We start from the raw sequence: 19,482 nt of genomic DNA, 5'->3' as shown, positions 1-19,482 counted from the left end.
GTCCCAGACCTGCTGTTTTCAACTCTCTCTCTCTCTACCGCACCTGCTATTTCAACCTCTAAATGCCCGGCTATGAAAAGCTAAGTGACATTTACTCCTGATGTACTGACCTGTTGCAACCTCTACAATCACTGTGATTATTATTTGACCCTGCTGGTAATCTATGAATGTTTTAACATCTTGGAGAAAAATCTGGCCTTAATGGCCATGTACTGTTATAATCTCCACCGGGCACAGCCAGAAGGGGACTGGCCACCTTGCTTCTACATCTGCATTGCTTGCTGTTTGGGTTTTTAGGCTGGGTTTCTGTATAGCACTTTGTGACATCTACTGATGTAAAAAGGGCTTTATAAATACATTTGATTGATTGATTGGACATAATACAGTCCTAGCCATTATGTTCAGGGATATTACCATACCATTCAACCAAATGTAATTATTACTAATAGACAGGTTGGGTGTTTAGCAACAAAACTGATGTGTGCGCAACTATGGGGCAAAACAGATGGGGTTGGCTTAGATTGTTGACAACATCTAAATAATATTTCATCTCCAATGTTTATTGAAACATAAATAAATTTGCACAATGAGCACTTGCTGTCTCTCAAATAGATATTTACAGTTGTTGGTTACAGACCCCTCGCCAGACCTCAGTCTTAAGGGGGGCATATGAAATGCATGGGAGGGCAGGGCACGTATATTTAATAATACATTCCCTCAAGTGGGGGGGGGCACAAGCATTTTTGGGGGCGGGCCCGGCCCCCTATGGCCCGCCCATAGCGACGGGTGTGGTTGGTTAGCTAGCTAGCTATTGAACTTTAGCCATATTAGCATAACGTGACATCAGTCAAAACAAAACATGGTATCAAGAACAAGATCAAACTGGGCTGAAACGAGCCACCTACGATTCCCCACATGGCAGCTTCTTGTCATTGTTGCTAGCTATCTGGCCATCCAGAATCACAACAACACACAGTGTCCTGCCCCATTGAAGCGTGCGCATTGGTTTCCTTATGTTGTCGGCTAAAGGCATCCATATGCTTCCCAGCCGAAACAGTTCGGAAGAGTCCGTGCATATGTTATGACGACATTTTGTGACGTTTTTGTTCGTTTTGGACTTCGGTGAGGGTTTTTCCGGCTTTTAGGACACACCATTTTTTCTGGAGGAAAGCCGAAGTTCGGAGCCACAGTAGGGATTCAACAATAAAGTATTTGTTGTCATTCAACGAGAGACGACTCGTTTTCATGCACATTTTTTCATTGAGAAATACTGCACCAAACAGCTTAGTTAGATGTAAAATTGCGCGACTAAGATCTCTTCGGCAAAATTAATGACAGACTTCTTGAGTTATCTTATACTGAACAAAAATATAAACGCAACGTGCAACAATTTCAAAGATTTTACTGAGTTACAGTTCATATAAGGAAATCAGTCAATTTAAATACATTCATTAGGCCGTAGTATGGATTTCCCATGACTGGTCAGAGGTGCAGCCATATGTGGGCCTTGGACGGCATAGGCCCACCCACTTGGCAGCCAGGCCCACCCACTGGGGAGCCAGGCCCAGCCAATGAGTTTTTCCCCAAAAAATTGGTTCATTACAGTCAGAAATACTCGAAATAAATACAGAAATACTCTTGTGATTTTTTTTATTTCAGCTCATGAAACATGTGACCAACACTTTACATGTTGCATTTATTTTTTTGTTCAGTGTAGATTCATTCTGACTATTTTGAGGAAGCGTATACTGGCTACGGCGTCTCAAAATGGACAAACAGTACTATTGCCCTGTTTTCTCGTTTTTCAAGCTATGGTCTTTTAAGGGAGTTTGCGTGGTCAATCGGCGCTGCGTGGTCAATCGGAGGTCTGCAGTGGCCGTGCAGCATTTACAGTGATACAGCCTCTGCAGAAGTCAATGGCATTCATACTTCTTGCGCTTCATGGAGCAGCGCAGAACTGTTGAGTAGAGCTGTTGTGAAGGAAGTTGTCAAGGAAGTGAGTTTGTGTTTATACAGGACCTCCCGCCCCTACCTACCATCAACCAATCATGTCAATGCGGAGCTATACGGAGCCCTCCACATTGTTACAAAAGTTGGCGGTACAGAGCTCAGTTTGGCCTCTGCATGCCTCCGGAGCTTTCAAAAAAATTAAATAGGGTATTTAATTTCAGAGAGGGGGAACTTTATTAGCAAAGCTTCGTTTTTACAGCCTGTTTGACATAGTTCATGTTGTTTGTATGCACTTGCAGCAACTTTAATTAATTTATGTAGGCCTATATTACAAGATACAAGCCTTCAATTTCATAGGACTCTTTTTTTGGGGGGGGCCTTACGCTTGGTTATTATCCCCACTAGAGGGCAGCATTGTATAAATTAAATTCCTTTCCCCTGTTTGGGATAATTTGTTCCAAAGTGTCCAGAAACAGGATGTAAAAAAAAATATGGGGGAATTTGGAAGAAGTACATCTAAAATTACTGTAACCTGCGAATTTATGGTTTAGAATTACATATGATTACATCACATGCAATGCTTTCTGGTGTCTTCTGCAAACGATGGTGCCATAGAAATGAAACTGATTTACAGCCTTTTAGTGTATCATGTAGCAGTAAGAACAGAAAAATACATACTTTTTTCTCTGTTGTCCTTAATGACCAAGTCCCTAACACGCTAAATTTGAATCATGACACGTTCATTTTGACACCGTCACAACCTTATTAGAAAATATTTAATAATGTGGCTCCAAGATAAATTCATTATGATTTATTATGCCCCTATACAATTATGATTTTCAGAGGGGTGATGATCTGTAGTAGTTTTTCTGGCTTTCTAAAGCTAGAGAGTGAGAAACCCCATCTTCTGTGTCCGATAGGCTACAGGAGAGTATGTATTTTAGAGTCAAGCCTAGTCTTTGTGATCTCAATACAAGCTCACAGCCCTCTGGTGGTGTAAGGGTTAACGGGATAAGGCGGCAGTTGGGGCTGCACCCACTGACATTTGGCCACAGTCATCTTAATACCAACAGCAGGAAGCTCCTCCCCCTGTAGTGGCGGGAAATGCTGGTGAGAGAGCGAGAGAGAGAGAGACATGTAAACATATGTTTCCCTTGCCAATAAAGCCCTTTTAATTTAATTTAATTGAAGAGAGAAAGAACTGCAGTGGCTGAACCTAATAAGGAGCTTGTCTACTACTACTCTACCTGCTTCCAGGTAGAAGCAGCACCTAGGATGAAGAGGAAGAGAAAGAGATAGCTTCTATAGCCCCAGCGCCCCACACCCTCCCTGTTTTGGCGCGAGACAGATACAGAGATAATGCTATGTCATAGCAGTAGATGGGCGGGGACTAAGCAGGCATGAGTGTAGTGGAAGAACAAAGAGGGTAGAATAGAGACACACACACACATCCCTGAGGGTAGGAGCCAAATGACTATCTTAACGTTAATCAACCTCCAAAATAACTGCCCAGGTCTGTCTATTCATCCATTCACCCCGCCCCCCTCCATACACACATAAACACACGCACCCTTTCCTTGTTTATATAGGCATGTAATAACACTGCACTCAGACTCAAAGTGTTGAAAATCCACTTTTAGAGAGGCCATTCTATGGAGCACAGACTAGTCCAGAGACACCACCACAGTCAGGAGAGAGAAGGTCCTCAAAGCAGAGACCACAGTCCAGCCATTCCCTACATGTCCTGCCTCCGAAGGGGCCCTATACAAAATCAGGAAGCGTGAGCCGCCTCTTTGTTCGCACTTCCCAGGGCTAGAACCACAACCTATGCATTCTGCAGCTCTCTGACAGACAGAGACAGAGGGGTGAAAGGAGGGCATTGATTATTACATAACCAGGCGATGTGCTGTAATGTTACTGCTGTAGTGGTCAGGCTGATTCTACAGCACCACACACATTCAGCTGCTATTAGAAAAAAGACTTGTGACTGTTGTCCACGGAGGCAGGACAGACAGAGACTGGGAACGGTGGCCAGAGGAGAGCACAACAATCTTAATGCTTTATGTTAAAAATCTGGTATTTGACATGGGCTCACCCACTTGTTCTCTCAATTACATTTCAATTCAAAGGGCTGTATCGGCATGGGAAACATATGTTTATATAGTTGTCTACCTAGTCTGTCTATCTACTGTAGCCTCTCTTATTCTCTCTTTCCATCAGTGTGGTAATTAGCCATTGCGTGCATGGTGGTGGTGGGGTGGAGAGAGAGACTGATAAGTGAGGGTTTGGCTGTCGCTTCATAAGGGATAAAGAACAGGGATAGAACCAAAGAGAGCCTATGTGACAACTATGGGGTCTGCAGGGGATTAAAAGGGGTGGGGGAGGGGTTAATACCGCTCTGAGAAGCTTGATGGTATGCAGGGGGAGGGAGATCTTCAATGGGACGGAATTCAAAAGATGCAGCAAGTGTCCCGACTCCCGACTACAACTGAAGCAACTTTATACTGTGAAGCGCTGCGGAGCCGAACAAAGGAGCATCTGCTTACTGACAAAGCATTCAGACACAGCAACGGCTCTCAGCTGGGATGCATTGGCTTCAGATTGGTTTAAAAACTAGCAACAGGTTAAGAATTGAGGAAATATAGAGAGAATAGAACGTGAGTTAGGTCAGATTTATGGCAGACATTGTTGCGTTAAAATATAAACCATATTTAATTGTTGTCAAAAACGTCATATGCACATCGTATTACACATTGGTACTTGTTGAAGAGGTTTACACTATTTTGCACGTTGTAGTCCCAATTAGTGCTATGGGAGTAATACAATGTGCAATCCTTTCTGTTTCAAAATACAAACCACAGCCCTAGAGATCAGTCTTTCACAGTTCACTTACACATGCACAAGAACACACTACACACACTCTTACATTCTGTATGCAACGTTGCCAGGGTGAGGGTAATAGACCAGCTGTCAGAGCTGAGGCCAGTTCCTCCTCTCCTGTAACTCTGATCAACTATTCACCAGCTCCATGGTTACATCACAAGTGCTAAACCTACTCTTACATCACTGCTAGGACAACCTACAGTAGGCCTACTCCTCTGACTCCTGCACGCTTCCAACAACACTACTGACATTATAATGTTGTGCTTACATTCATTTACATTTGTCCCACTGCCATACCTTGCCCTTTGAATATGGAACTAGGGGGGAAATGTTATCTTTGACCCCGTCTTGTCAGACTGGTCTCAGGCCACAGCTCCCTGGTTCAGAGTGGTTCTAGGTTCTACTAGGCCCGGGCTAGGTAGTGCTACACTCGTTGTCCAGGTCTGGGGACCTTTTGACGGGTTCATTATTCTCAGCGATGGGGTCTGTCTGGGGCCAGATGGTTGTGGTGTTTAGACTAACTGGATTAGGATTATCTCCATATTAGACAGGCGAGCTGAGAGGCCAGCTCCCCACCATGACAGGACTGCTGCTTCATAATATACTCCCCCCACAAACACCCAGTCACTACTCTACAATGGGCATCTACACTATTTCCTCTATTGAGATTTGCCAAGAACAGTCAGAGCTTGATATAGTAATTTCACTGCATAAGGGGTGAAATTCCTACTCTTCTGGGAACACATTACTGTTTCTTTTGTATTTAAATAGAACAAGTTGATAGAGTTGCAAAGCTGAAATGCAAAACATGCATGTATGTCACAAATTAGCCCGGGCCAGATGTAGACAGACAGCGTGTTCCGACTGAATCATTCCTATTATGTAACATTGGCCTTGGGATGAGACAGAGTAAGAGACAGTAACGGAAAGGGGCTGATGATTCTGGCCTATATCATATAGGACTAGAATAACAGAAATATGGACCTGAGGGAAGGGCTGGAGTCTAGGAAGAACCCGTTGGTGAGAAAAAGATAGAGGAACTGGGAGACAAGGAGATGGGATCAGAGATGGAGAAACAAATAGACAGTGAGACAAAGGGATAAATAAAGCGAGAGAGAGTGACAGTGTGTGTGTGTGTGTGTGTGTCCATGTAAAACAGGCAAAATCTCCTCTTCTCTCTCCCTTGACTGCAATCTCAGTCACTTAAAAATAAAATGAGGGAAAGGGTGTGTGCTAAAAAAGTGTTGATGTTGAGTAATACATAAATGAAAGTAGGTCCACCTAGCGATCTCTCCATTCTCCAGATGAACTTCTGCTATTATTTTATAGCTATTTTACTGGAAAGAAACTGCAAAACACAAAGTCCCAGAAAACCTCCAATCTGACACTCAAAGTAGACACAAGATAAAGTATAAGGGAGAGGCAGTCAAATTGGTGATTGCAGCACCATAAAGATGATATAATACAAAGACCAAAGACAGCCGCATGTTTAACAACATCTAGGTCAGATGGGCTCTGACCTGATAAGGAACCGTTTCAACAAGACCTATTGTGCTTTTACGGTCGGCTTCCTCTCTGAATCACTATGTAAAGACACTATGTATACTCTGCATAACCAAGCCAGTGAGAAGAATACAGGGGAATGTAATGACTTAACATGGAGGAAAAAACATTGCCCAATATCTCTCTGAGTTAAAGTGCAGAGGTATGGAATGTCTCACGACAGCTGAAGGAGGGTATATTACGAAACATTCATCGACAAGAACAGAGATACACTTGTTCAGATATTGCTCAATTGAAAGCCTAATGTTTACTGAGGTGTGTTGCAATCGTCACACCACCTTCTCTGCCCCTTGAAGTTCTTTATATTATTTGCATTTATGATGGTGGATACCTGGCAGGATTCCTCATAGATCTGTTCTCTGTGCTGTTCTTTGAGGAGGTTGGGCTAACGTTTATGCACTGGGTTAGCCAGACTGATTACTATTAAGCTCAGTGATGAGGAGGGAATCTATCTATTTGGGTAATCAATTGTGTGAAAATGAACTGCAAAGGAGCCTAACACACACATGCGTGCGCGCACATATACACAGACACAAAGTCAAATATAAACACATACACACAGAGGGTAGCGCATCATAGAGGACTGTTTGCTACCCCAGAAAACTATCCTGCAGCCTAGTACACACACACACACTAATCTGTCTGTTCTCTCTGAGCTGGGATACTATTGACCCATTGACAAAAGAGCAGATACAGAGATGCTTCATACAGGGGCCTCTGCTCTCCCATTGTCTCCTCTCTGATATCAGGCCACTGACCCTTGCCCTGGTCATCCTGTTAACCAAAATTATCAAATTAACCACACATAGTAAATTAACCACAGCCATTCAATCAACCATTAGCATCGCCAAGCTAGCCCTCCTAGTCATTCCCTATTGTATGTGAGCTGATTTGCTGGGCTGAACTCTATTCTTGATTTAAATAGATGACAGTTCCCTCTACCGCCAGCTGACCGAATCATCAATTCTCCACAGCCCCACCCTGATCAGACATACACACACTGTGGTCTGACCACCACTAGAGCTCACATAGGCTGCGTTTAGACAGGCAGCACAATTCAGGCAGAACAATTCAGATCTGATCTAATTGGTCTTTTGACCAATCAGATCAGATAGGAAAAAGATCTGTGATTGCTCAAAATACCAATTAGTGTGGAAAAAAGATCAGAATTGTGCTGCCTGTGTGTAAATGCTGCCATACACGTTGATTCAGGATACACAGACCTCCATGACACATACAGTACATGATATGCCCACACAGACACATCAATGACTTCACACCACCAGACACATGCAAGAGAATTGACACGCATGCAGTTGGTAATGATTAAAAGAGTTGGGTTGTAATGGGGATAACTGTAGAACACATGTGAGAATGAAACATATTTGATCTTTAGCACACACCCCTAGTCAACTCCTGAACATGTGTTTGGAAGTGATCACACATGCAGTATTTCAGAGGTTGCTGTGTGGGCGTGCCTTCAGACCAGAAAAGCCAGTTGGACAAGACAGTAGAGTTTAACCGTCAGGGGCCCCAACAGAGATTGTCTTACATCACCACTTCCTACATGGGAAAGATCCTGATGCTATGCAGGAAAAGAGACACACTCTAGACGTATACTTGACTTTTCTTAACAGTGTTTACACATGCATTTTCACTCATCGTTATTACTATCATTAGGTACTGCAGTAACATTTGGAAACCACCTCCAGTGACTTAGTAAATCTAAACACTGTGTGATGTGTAGTTTGCTTTATGCCCAATTGCAAAACCACTAAATCAACACACAACTGTTTTGTCAGAAAAGTGGGTTCTCTAGAAAAAATATATTGCTTCCCCATGACTCACTTGGCATGGCTGGTAAGATGGCAATGATAAGGAACAATGACAGACGTCCAACACACAGGGGCACAGCTTAAACCAGGCTGGCATATTTATTCAAAATTAAAGGTTAACAAAGACTGTTCTCAAACTGTAACTGAAAACAAAACACTGTCCCTAACTGAACCTAGAGTTAGACTTATGAAACTAGCTGGGCTGCTACCCAGTTTACCAGCTTCACTTGTAGTCCAGTTACTCCTTCCTATGGAGAACGTAATGTCTGCAGCCTAGCTTGCTGCAGCCTACAATGCTGGTTGTGAGACGTGGCTGATGCTCCAACCAGTGGCTTTACCCGGCCACATCGCCGGGGTAGCCACAGTGCATTATTCTGTATATGTCATAACAATTATAATCAGGTGAGTTGGCTAAATATCTTGGACCAGGCTAACTCACAACCATATGAAATAGAGAATTGCAGCAGCTCTATGCAATGCATTTCTAACTGAAATGCTCTCGAACGTTCTACCTCTTTGAGCAAGCCCATATACACTGAGTGTACAAAACATTAGGAACACATATTTAGTTGCACCCCCCCTTTTCCCTCAGAACAGCCGTCGGGGCATGTACTCTACATGGTGTCGAAAGTGTTCCACAGGGATGCTGGCCAATGTTGACGCCAATGCTTCCCACAGTTGTGTCAAGTTGGCTGTATGTCCTTTGGGTGGTGGACCATTCTTGATACACCCAGGAAACTGTTGAGCATGAAACCTAGCAGCGTTGCCGTTCCAGACACACTTGGTCTGGTGCGCCTGGCACCTACTACCATACCCCGTTCAAAGGCACTTAAATATTCTGAATGGCACACATACACAATCCATGTTTCAATTGTCTCAAGGCTTAAAAATCCTTCTTTAACCCGTCTCCTCCCATTCATCTACACTGATTTGAAGTGGATTTAACAAGTGACATCAATAAGGGATCATAGCTTTCACCTGGTCAGTCTATGTCGTGGAAAGAGCAGGTGTTCCTAATGTTTTGTACACTCAGTGTAGAACACATTCACAACTGAATGGAGACAGAGAAAGGATGCCCCTAGGGTTCAGTGAATGCAGGTTAACTACCAACCGTCAACAGTTGGACAAAGGGCTGCGTGGTGTGAGACGGTTGAGGGTGTGTCTGACTGGTCTATCAGGCTGCTGTGCCATAATAATCCTAATCCTCATTCACTGTGCTCCTGTTCAGACAGGTTACTGACATCACCAATGGCAGCCTGGGTTACTTCACTGAGGAAGAAACTCACACAGGGTAAATTATTGCTTCAGAATTCTTTGTGGGCCCTAGTTAAAGGCTAAATCAAGAATCAAACAACATGCTGTTCCATCTTGCTATGCTAATGAGAGCTAGGTGCTAATTGGCCTTGGATGCTTAGCTAAGTGCTGCCTCATTCTATGAGCGCTTCTCAAGCATAACATAACAGAACCAGCTGGATGGCACACGACACCTAGCTACACTTTATGGGTGGAAGAACAAAGGACCAGGTGCCAACAGACTCGTCACAAAACATACACAAGCTGAGTGGGTTTAAACCTACAGATCAACTGTACTCTTTCTCAGATTACCTGCCTAGGAGAAGAAGTGTAGAATTTATGACCAACTGCTATGAAAGCAGAGACAGAGCTCCTTTCTTACACCAGCTTCTCCACTTGACCGTTCACAGCATCTTTTCCTTTTACAGTCAAGGTTCAAACCACTCTCCACCATGCATGCAGGGGTAGATAGAGAGCAAGGCCTCTCAGTCACTACATGCTTGCTTATAATAGGACGACTGAACCCATCTCAGGGAAGCAGCTCACACAGACCCTCTCCACACACCAGGGACTGTTCTAAAGATTGTGTGTGTAACCTAGTTGAGAGCACATCAGGTGCCCTGCATGCAGCAGCCACTGCAGAGGGGAGGATCCTCTGAGGTATCACACATCTCAAGGACACAGTCCCTCTAAATCAAGCTTCTGCATACTGCAATTTGACAAGAGCATGAAAGTTAAGCATGGGACAAAGTTCAAACAAATACTACCTTCAAAGTCAATACAACAACCTTTTTGTAAAATCTTTATCCTTCTAAGAGAATATGCATGAGATGCGCTTTCTCCATAGAGTATGTGTCTACAGTTTAGGGTCACAACAGTATCATCCTATGGGAAACTTTTGATGACATGGACTGAGAAAATGTGTGGTTTGATACAGGTTTCTATGGAAATTGATAAAGAGCATTTGAAATGGAATAGTCTAGCTGCTAAATCAGAATGTTCTGAGACATTTGATCTGTATTGCAGAAGTGCGTTTATGTATTCATGATGAGTCGCCATGTCATGCTGATTATTTTTCAGTCTTTTAATCATGATCTAAATATTTATATTCTTATACAGTTAATACATTGCATTGTATTGGGTATATGTTGTGAAATTGTTAAGATATTACTTGTAAGATATTACTGCACTGTCGGAGCTAGAAGCACAAGCATTTCACTACACCTGCAATAACATCTGATAAACACGTGTATGTGACAAATTGTTATTTCGATAAGAATACACTGCTTCAATTTCCTAGCATGTTAACTATACTGTTGCCATAATCTGATAGAACCATCAAAAGGACAAATATCACAATTCTATGCAAATGTTATCCAAATTTAATGTATACACAAATCAAATCGCAAACCAAGAGGAACAAGCAGTCAAAATAGCATGCGTAATTATAAAGTACAGCAGTGCTACTTTGACATTTTTTATACATTTTCTAAAACAAAATAGAAGCTCCCTGAAGGCTGTTTTAGAGAAGAGCAAAATTAATGTCTCCTTAACAGAGCAATATGCTATTATTTACAGAACAATTTGTACATCAAAATAAACCAGCCACGAAGAAAACAAACAATGAGTCACTCACTTCCTGTGTACACAAGGTGTCACCACTAAACTTCCATCAAAGTATGCATTGATCATTCATCACAGAAATAAACAGACTTTTCTAACCTAGATACACAAGACAAGGCTATCAAGGAACTGGACTGACAAACTACGAGACACTTATGACATTTGGAAGTAAGTTTCATTCTGGTTTAATCACAGCATCCTCTCACCCGTTCCTGTGAAATCTACAAATATCACCATCAATGCACACCAGGAATAAACACCACCACATGTCAACTACAAGTCAACTACCGCCTTGTCATCACTCAATGTGCAAAATCAGAAAACATGAATAAAACCAGAAATGTCCTTAACGCCAGCCTCCCCACCATGGGTTCACAGGCTCTGAGAGATCCACCTAATCCAAAGCATAATGAATGAGGCATTTCGTCCATATCTTTTTTGCATACAGCATTTGTTTGAGAAAAAGTCCTAGCCTTTTGAAAGTGGCAGTTTGCTTATAGAGAATTGTCCTTGGCCTTTTAGAATGAGGCAGTTGATTTGTTAAGAGTCCGTTGCATAGTTAGTTTCTATCCTAAGGAGCGTTTCAGGGCGGCTAGCCTGCGGAGGAGCTTCTGCTGGCGTGCTTTGAGGCGTTTCCTCTCCTGGGCCTGGTGCTTCTCTCTGCTGTGCAGCTGGAGCAGGTACTCTGTCGCCTGGGTCAGGATGGCCACCTTGGGGGTCTTGGCCGACTCCACCAGGCCCGGAATCTCGTCCCGCAGGGCCAGGAAGCGAGAGCGAAGGTCGTTTCGCCTCTTCCGCTCCAGGAAGTTGTGGTTCTTCCGGCGGTCAGTGTCCTCAGCGTCGGAGCTCTGGGGGCTATCTCCAGAGGACCCTGTGGGGGAGATGGAGGCTGGGGAGTCTGACTGCTGGCTGGAGTCTGGACAGAACCGTTTACTCTGTGGTTCTTCATCGTCCTCCTCCTCATTCGTCCTCAGGGTCGCTCTCAGGGGAAGGGGCTGCATAGTTGTGCTGCTGCCGGTGGACAGACATGTGGAAACGCTTTGGGCAGGGGTCAGCGCGGACAGTGATGGTCACAGCCTTACGGCTTCCCAACAGTCGGGCTCGGCTCTGCTTGCTTTCCACAGTCACCACATCAATCTCCTCATCATCATCTGTTACATCAAAATAAACCACAAATCATTACACAGTTCCCTCACTTCCATATCGAGGAGGCTTAAAGCCTCAGACTTCTGACAGGCTGTTAGCGGAGACAACACAGGAAAATTATCTATTGAAGGAATGTGGTAGTAAGGGTCTTAAATAGTTTGGGCGAGGTGTTCTGGGGTTGATCAACTATTAAAGGACAATCTATATTTTCATGAGCAAAGCAGAAGACCTGCTTTGGCTTAGTGTTAACCAAGATTTGGTCATTCATGTCATGCATGCTGAAATTATTTTGTTAAGTTAAATGGTGAGTATATTCACCAACAATTTAAATCAGGGGGGGGGGTACAAGCAAGGGGCTCATGCTGATTTCAGAGGCAGAAAGAGTTGATCATGAGGCCTGGCGCCACGTAATAAATCACTAAGAACCCCACCTCCCGCACTTTGTCACAATTCTAGGAGAGAAGCTTTGGTGCGCAAAGCTTGTAGGGGGGCTTTTTTTTTACTAGGCCTACTGCGGCTGTGACCTAAGCATTTGCAGCAACCGTTTACAAATCTTGGCTGAGGAAAAGTTACATTCCTTTGAAAGTGAGATACAGAGATAATAGTTTGTGCTGGAGATATGGGCTTAAGTAAACCTGAATACTTTGACTCAGCGAAAGTCAACATCCAGGCTAGTGTGAGCATTCCCCTGGCTGCCTCCCCTTGACGCATTGAGTAAGCAATCAGTTTCTTACCAGAGGAATCGGAGCGAGACTCAGAGCCCGATGACGCTGGTTTCCTACAGCTGACCGCTGGGAAGGTGAGCACAGCCGCTGGGTCAACGCATTCTGCCACAGTGCTGGGCAGTGGCGCATCAGGTGGAGTCAGCAGAGTGCACTGCGCTTTGCTAACAGTCGCAAAGTTCTGGGGTGCTGGTGGGGAGAGACGAGCCTGGGCTGCAGCTGACAGGCGCTCATTGACTTTCTCCAGGTGCTGACTGGCCGAGAAACTACTCCACATGCAGTCCTGGATAATAATGGAACTCATGTTCGCAAAAAGCTCCTCTGTGTCAGGTCCTTCGCACTCCTCGTCCTGACCCAAGACCTTGGACAGCCAGCCAAGCTTGTCTCCCGGGGTAAAGTGCATGGTACCACCAAATGTCCTGGTGGGAGACATGGGAGGGGTGGGCAATAGCTCGAACTTCTTCCATATGTCCTCACTTGGTGCAGTTGACTTGTAGAAGTCCTCCTCTTTGTCAAGGTCATCTAAGAAATAGTGCTGATAGCGGTCGTACTCCATCTCCCAACTGTCACAACGTGATACTCTGGAGTTTATTCCAAGCATGGATGATCACACTTGACTCCAATATTGGAGAAAATCTTCACACTACCTAAAGAAGCAAAGTAGTGCGTCAGTCCTATTCTTTGAAGATTTCTGCTACATTAATACTAATCTACACATTGTCTTTAGGAAACACAATAAATCATCTTTACACAAGGATAATCACTTTCCCATCCAATAATGTGCCTTTAAACATGGTTATGCAATCATCAATATTATCCAGGTCCTTTAAACATTGTAACAGTGCATTCTAATCTTAGCCTCGTGCTGTCTACAAATGGGACTAAATTAATAATTGATTTCATCCGGTGGGCGGTGATAACCTGGCCTTGTCTCAACATATTCAGTCTATTACGTAAACTAGATTTATGCCCCGGTTTAACCTTAAAAAACAACCGAGAAAAACAAGACTTGTGCACAATTCCTTACAGGTAATTGCGTAATAGGCCAATGCCCACTATCGGCTGCCTAGGCTAGCCAATGGGCAGAAACTTCAATGTTTTGTAGGTGTGCTGCTTGGTGCCACATTAATTGCCGAAAGCGCATTTCCACAAAGCAAGTAGGCTAGTCTACTTCACTGAAGTCGGTTATATTCGCTTTGTCTGGGTGTTAAAACATGAACGGATAGTAGCCAGAGATTTACATAATTAAAGTTCCATCTTCTGAGATATTTGTAGGCCATCTCTTCATGAAGTTAGGTAACTTAGCTAGCTAGATTAGTTGTCTAAAACACTCACCGCTTTCTCTAAGGATCACAATCCGCAATTCCCGGCACCGGAGTCTACTCCGTATCAGCTGGTAGACTAGTTGAAACTCCACAAAGAAAATGGGTAAAAACCGTAAGAGATCACTCCCAACGAAATGTATGAAAACAAAGTTTAAGTTCGGTAACTATTTCTTTCAGCAGGGTGTGTGAAAAAGTGGTTCAATTGATTCCGCCCACAGTCTGGTAAATAGTAGCCACACAATGCGTTTTTCGCGCCAGTGTGAAGACGATAAAGTAGGGAGTAGATATCTGCACTGGCGCTAGATCCGGGTAAACCCCTAGGGTCATTAGCATAAAAGGGCACTCCCAGTTAAAACTACACGCAAAGCCACTACAATTCATAGGTCTTGGAGATGCAAATCCCTATGGATTACTGTTTTTGTGGTTGTGAGTTTATTGTACCCGCTAATGAAGTCTCCATAGAATAGAAAAATGACAGAGTGGATGAGATGATGCCTTCTTGTCGATCGAGGAAATTATATGTAGGCTATTCAGTACTGCAATGGTCAATAACTTGCTTTTGGAAAACCTACAACTTTTCTTTGCATCCATAAAAAAAATGGTTTATTCATTGATGTGTTCTAAATCATATTGTGGAACAGCTTGATTCAGTGCCAGATGGGGAGTTCTGAGTGAAGGGTGGCTTGTGTCTTTACACAGCTCCCTGTATGCCTCCTCTTGTTTTAGTGATGCATATAATCCCTATGATCAATAACCAATATTGGTTATCCTGGGGTGAGGATAGGTGTGTGCTAACCCTGATGCCTGACTTTATTTATTTAATCTGATGAACCAACTGATGGTTGAATAAAAAAATCCCTCTCTCATAATCTCTCAAGATACAGTCCTTCATGTGTCCATGCCAGATAAAGTGGGTATCAGTTGATTGCCCAAAAAGGGGTGAAAAGTGATAAGCAAGCTTTTAATGTGGTGTTGATCACCCTTTTTGCATTCTACAAGACAAGCAATGGGAGGACATTGGGCAGATCCAACACTTGACTAAAGACAATGTAAATAGTTGTGCAGTATATGCAAGGGACATCCATCAATTTGCAAACCATTCACACAGTGGATATTGGAGATTTCAGATGGGGGGGGGTTGCAATTTTGTGCAGCTGACATGTGATCTGTTTGTGATTTGAGACTGTTAAAAAGTAGGTCCTTGGATGAACAGGAGCTTACGAACACAAAAGAACCAAACACAACTGAAAACATTTACGTCATTTAGCAGACACTCTTATCCAGAGCGACTTACAGTTAGTGAGTGCATACATTTTTCATACTGGCCCCCCGTGGGAATCGAACCCACAACCCTGGCGTTGCAAATGCCATGCTCTACCAACTGAGCTACACGGAACAGAAAGATACAAAGAATGTTTAAGTAACTTTTCCTATTTTCACCTTACAGGACATTTCAGATTGAAATGCTCGTTACCACAGTGAAGAGATGAGGGGAAGACACAGGAGGATGTTTCAAGCTTCCCATTAATAGAAAATTATGGTTTTTCTCGTTTAAAAGTGAATGTTTAACCACTTCTGAAACATTAGGGGTTTTGTTATTTAAAAGTTAATGTTTAACCACTTCTGAAACATAATCCTCTTTTTAAACCCATTATGAAGTCTTTTAAATCTTCTGGTAAAATAAGATACAATGGCAGAAGACTGCTTTGTGAGATGCTATGGCTGTGGTAGCAACAGACTGGCCTGGGTTCATTTGGCTTCATTGCCACAATTAAAACACAACATTCTGTGAAAAGGAAAAACGTTTGAACATAGGGTAAAGCCACTACCAGGGAATGATGAAGTAGACAGACAAGCCCATTTTATTACAAACTGTGCTGATGCCGATCTGGGGTGCAGTCAGTGAAGTTGAGATAAATGGTGAGTCGGATTCTGGCCTTTCACAGGGTTTGGGTCAAAGGTCACCAACGTCTGCCGAGGAGACAAGACAAGGTCACCATCACAAAACACTGTCCCCTTCACTCCTCCACCCCTCATATTGATCAGAACGGACCTTGGCGTACTCTATCTTCTCCCTAATGATATATCTCTGTATTAGAGTGGAGATCCCCACAGGACAAGTTAATGACATTGATTAGTGATGGACATCTGCTGTGAGAGACGAGCCTGAGGTCAAACACACATCTACCCTGTGGTGTCACCACGCGAAGCCAGAGGGAACGACGTTCCCAGCGGGATCCTCAGGTCACTGTCACAGTGTGGCTCCTGTCCACTCCTGCTGTCCAAATTAAGATCCATGGGGTCCTGAGCTCACGTGATTCACTGTGAGTCCGCTTGTGTCCCTGAATGTATCACATGTAACACCCTTGTCTTTATGCACTAATAGGCACACTTGTCTTTTCTTACTAGCACTGAGTTTGTTGATAGCTGCTTTATTGAGGAAAAGTTGTACTTACTTATGCCTGTGATATGTGGTTGTCTCACTTAGCTATCTTAAGATGAATGCATGAACTGTCAGTCGCTCTGGATAAGGGCATACGCTAAATGACTAAAATGTAAGATGTAAATGTAGTTATGAAGTCTGCATGTTGAACTGATTGTGTGGACTAGCTCATCTCCAAACCCTACTCAGGCTCATCACACTGTTCAAAGAGGACCACCCTCCAATCTGTTACTTCTGGAGAAATGCATCCCCACCACTAAGAACAAAAGCCTTACGGACCCATACAATTCCAATAAGGGCCTTTACTCCTCCCCTTCATTCATAAGGAATGAAAATGTAGAATCTTTCCTCAGCAGGGTTATTGTTGGCGTAACAATGCTTAACACTAACAATAGCCTCATGGGGGTCAGAGTAGCATATGTGTGTGAAGAGGAGGAAGACATTGGGAGGGGGTGCTGTAGGGGGTGAGGGAGGAGACTCACCTTTGGAGAGAAGTCAAGCGGTGCACACTCCCATTACCCATTCCCCATTCCCCATTTGACACCCTAACCCCTGACCTTCTCCTCCCACCCCAATAGATACCATCAAAAACAGATTGAAAGGTATCCTTTCACCCTCTGCTTAGAGAAAACCTCATAGAAAACGTATTGCTCCCAAGGGAGGTATTGCACCTTATTCTGCCACACCCTCTAAGTAGGGTGTGATCTTGATTAGTATGGGAAATGGAAAGGGGGATACCTAGTCAGTTTATGTCTCCCGAGTGGCGCAGTGGTCTAAGGCACTGCATCGCAGTGCTAGCTGTGCTACTAGAGATCCTGGTTCGAATCCAGGCTCTGTCATATCCGGCTACGACCGGGAGACCCATGGGGCGGCGCACAATTGGCCCAGGGTAGGGGAGGGAATGGCTGGCAGGGATGTAGCTCAGTTGGTTGTGGGTTCGATTCCCACGGGGGGCCAGTATGATAATAATAATGTATGCACTCACTAACTGTAAGTTGCTCTGGATAAGAGCATCTGCTAAATGCTGTTTATACAACTGAAATGTGTCTTCCGTATTTAACCCAACCCATCTGAATCAGAGAGGTGCGGAGGGCTGCCTTAATCGACATCCACGTCTTATGGTACAACCATTTATAGCGTGGTATGAATAATTAATATTAAAATCTTGAAGATTTGATTGGAATCATCTGTTTGGATAGATACATGCATCTGTTTGGATAGATACATGGGTAACATCGTTTTTTATCTTTCTGTGTAAATAGACCACTACGCTGATAATTCATAGAGTACCACACAAGAACACAAACATCAGTTTACATTTCCACTAGCAGAAAATAAGAGCTGAATATAGTGGTCGTTCCAAAGTGTCATAAATCATAATTTTGCAAAGCTAGAAAGGTACTTTTGGAAAATGTTGCACATTAGAGAGAGATTTGTAATTGAAGTCTCAGTCAGTCAGAAGTCATTGTTTGCAGCTTACACCAAGTGATATGGTGCATGTTATAGACAATTATGGTAACACAAATCATAGAAAAGTGTCACAGAGAAAAAGGTAAATGTATAAAGGTAGAGATGTCTTCAACTTGGTGTCTGCATTGGCTGAGTTTGACTGCCATCTGGTGTTGATTATTGGTAAACACTTGTATAAAACATTTTATACTATTTTCACAAGCATGTGGTAAAATGTCACAAGTCTTAGTACAACACTCAAAACAGATCCTCAAAAACGCTGTCTTTTCTAAACTTGAAGCACATTTTCAATTGACTAAGTACAATACACAAAATCAGAGTAACTTTTCCACCAAACCTAATCAGTGTTTCATCTAGAAATACCTTTCATATAATGTAATTGCCTTTCACAATGCAATGCTCACAATATTTTTCATATGATTCTCTTCTCATTTCTTTAAATACATTTGACCATCACTTAATCCAACTGCGCTTAATGGTTAATCACTTAACCGTTTGGTAAACCTATAGATTTTTAACTGGTTTGTCTACTATATATGGATTTTGAGAACTACAGAAATAAAATGTGTGTTTATAAAGTATAAACATCAAAATTACATGTATGATACATGATAACCATACATAATGACTACTCGTTATTGCTAATGGATTTCAACATGGAGCAGGATAGACAGCAAGGGAAAGGAAGAAATAAAAGCGCTCATGGACAAGGGGCCGGTCAGAGAGGTGGGGATGGTCCCCATCAAAGAGGCCAAAGAGGTGGGCATGGGCCCCGTCAAAGAGGTGGACATCAGAGAGAGGGAGGCAGACGGCAGGGAACTGTTGTGTCTGATGAAGTCCAGGCCATTGTCGTTGACCATGTGGTCTTACAGAGGCCTTACCATGACTGAGGCTGCCAGATTAGTTCACCCCAATTTGAAAAGATCAACTGTCAATTCGATCACGAGAACATTTAGCCAAGAAAACCAGTAAGTCTGTAAGATATGCACTATGCTTTACCATTACATTTACAGTAAATTACATATTGTAAGGCATGTAAAGTCACAGAACATGTTACATTATTCTTACAGTATGATCTATTGACAGTATACTCTGTTCTTCCCTCAGAATTGACAGAAGACCCCATGGCGGTGGCCATGGCTGTGTGCTGACCGACCAGCAGGAGTGGGCAGTGGTGGAAATGGTGAGGGCCAGGAATGACATAAGGCTGTCCGAAATAAAGCAGGCCA

The 19,482-nt window shown here is 43.3% G+C and overlaps 1 protein-coding gene across 1 annotated transcript; it reads right to left on the bottom strand.

The window, feature by feature from the left end:
• Nucleotides 1-10,593: 10,593 nt before the first annotated feature.
• Nucleotides 10,594-14,608, bottom strand: LOC121539208 (protein L-Myc-1b). Its single transcript, XM_041847528.2, is given in 4 exon segments — nucleotides 10,594-12,110; nucleotides 12,112-12,298; nucleotides 13,028-13,658; nucleotides 14,351-14,608. Coding segments are annotated over 3 exon segments (1,173 nt in total). The 5' UTR covers nucleotides 13,617-13,658; nucleotides 14,351-14,608; the 3' UTR covers nucleotides 10,594-11,713.
• Nucleotides 14,609-19,482: the final 4,874 nt, after the last annotated feature.

The sequence above is a fragment of the Coregonus clupeaformis genome, chromosome 25 (genome assembly GCF_020615455.1).
Source record: "Coregonus clupeaformis isolate EN_2021a chromosome 25, ASM2061545v1, whole genome shotgun sequence".
NCBI lineage: Eukaryota > Metazoa > Chordata > Actinopteri > Salmoniformes > Salmonidae > Coregonus > Coregonus clupeaformis.
This window is presented reverse-complemented; position numbering and strand designations above follow the sequence as displayed.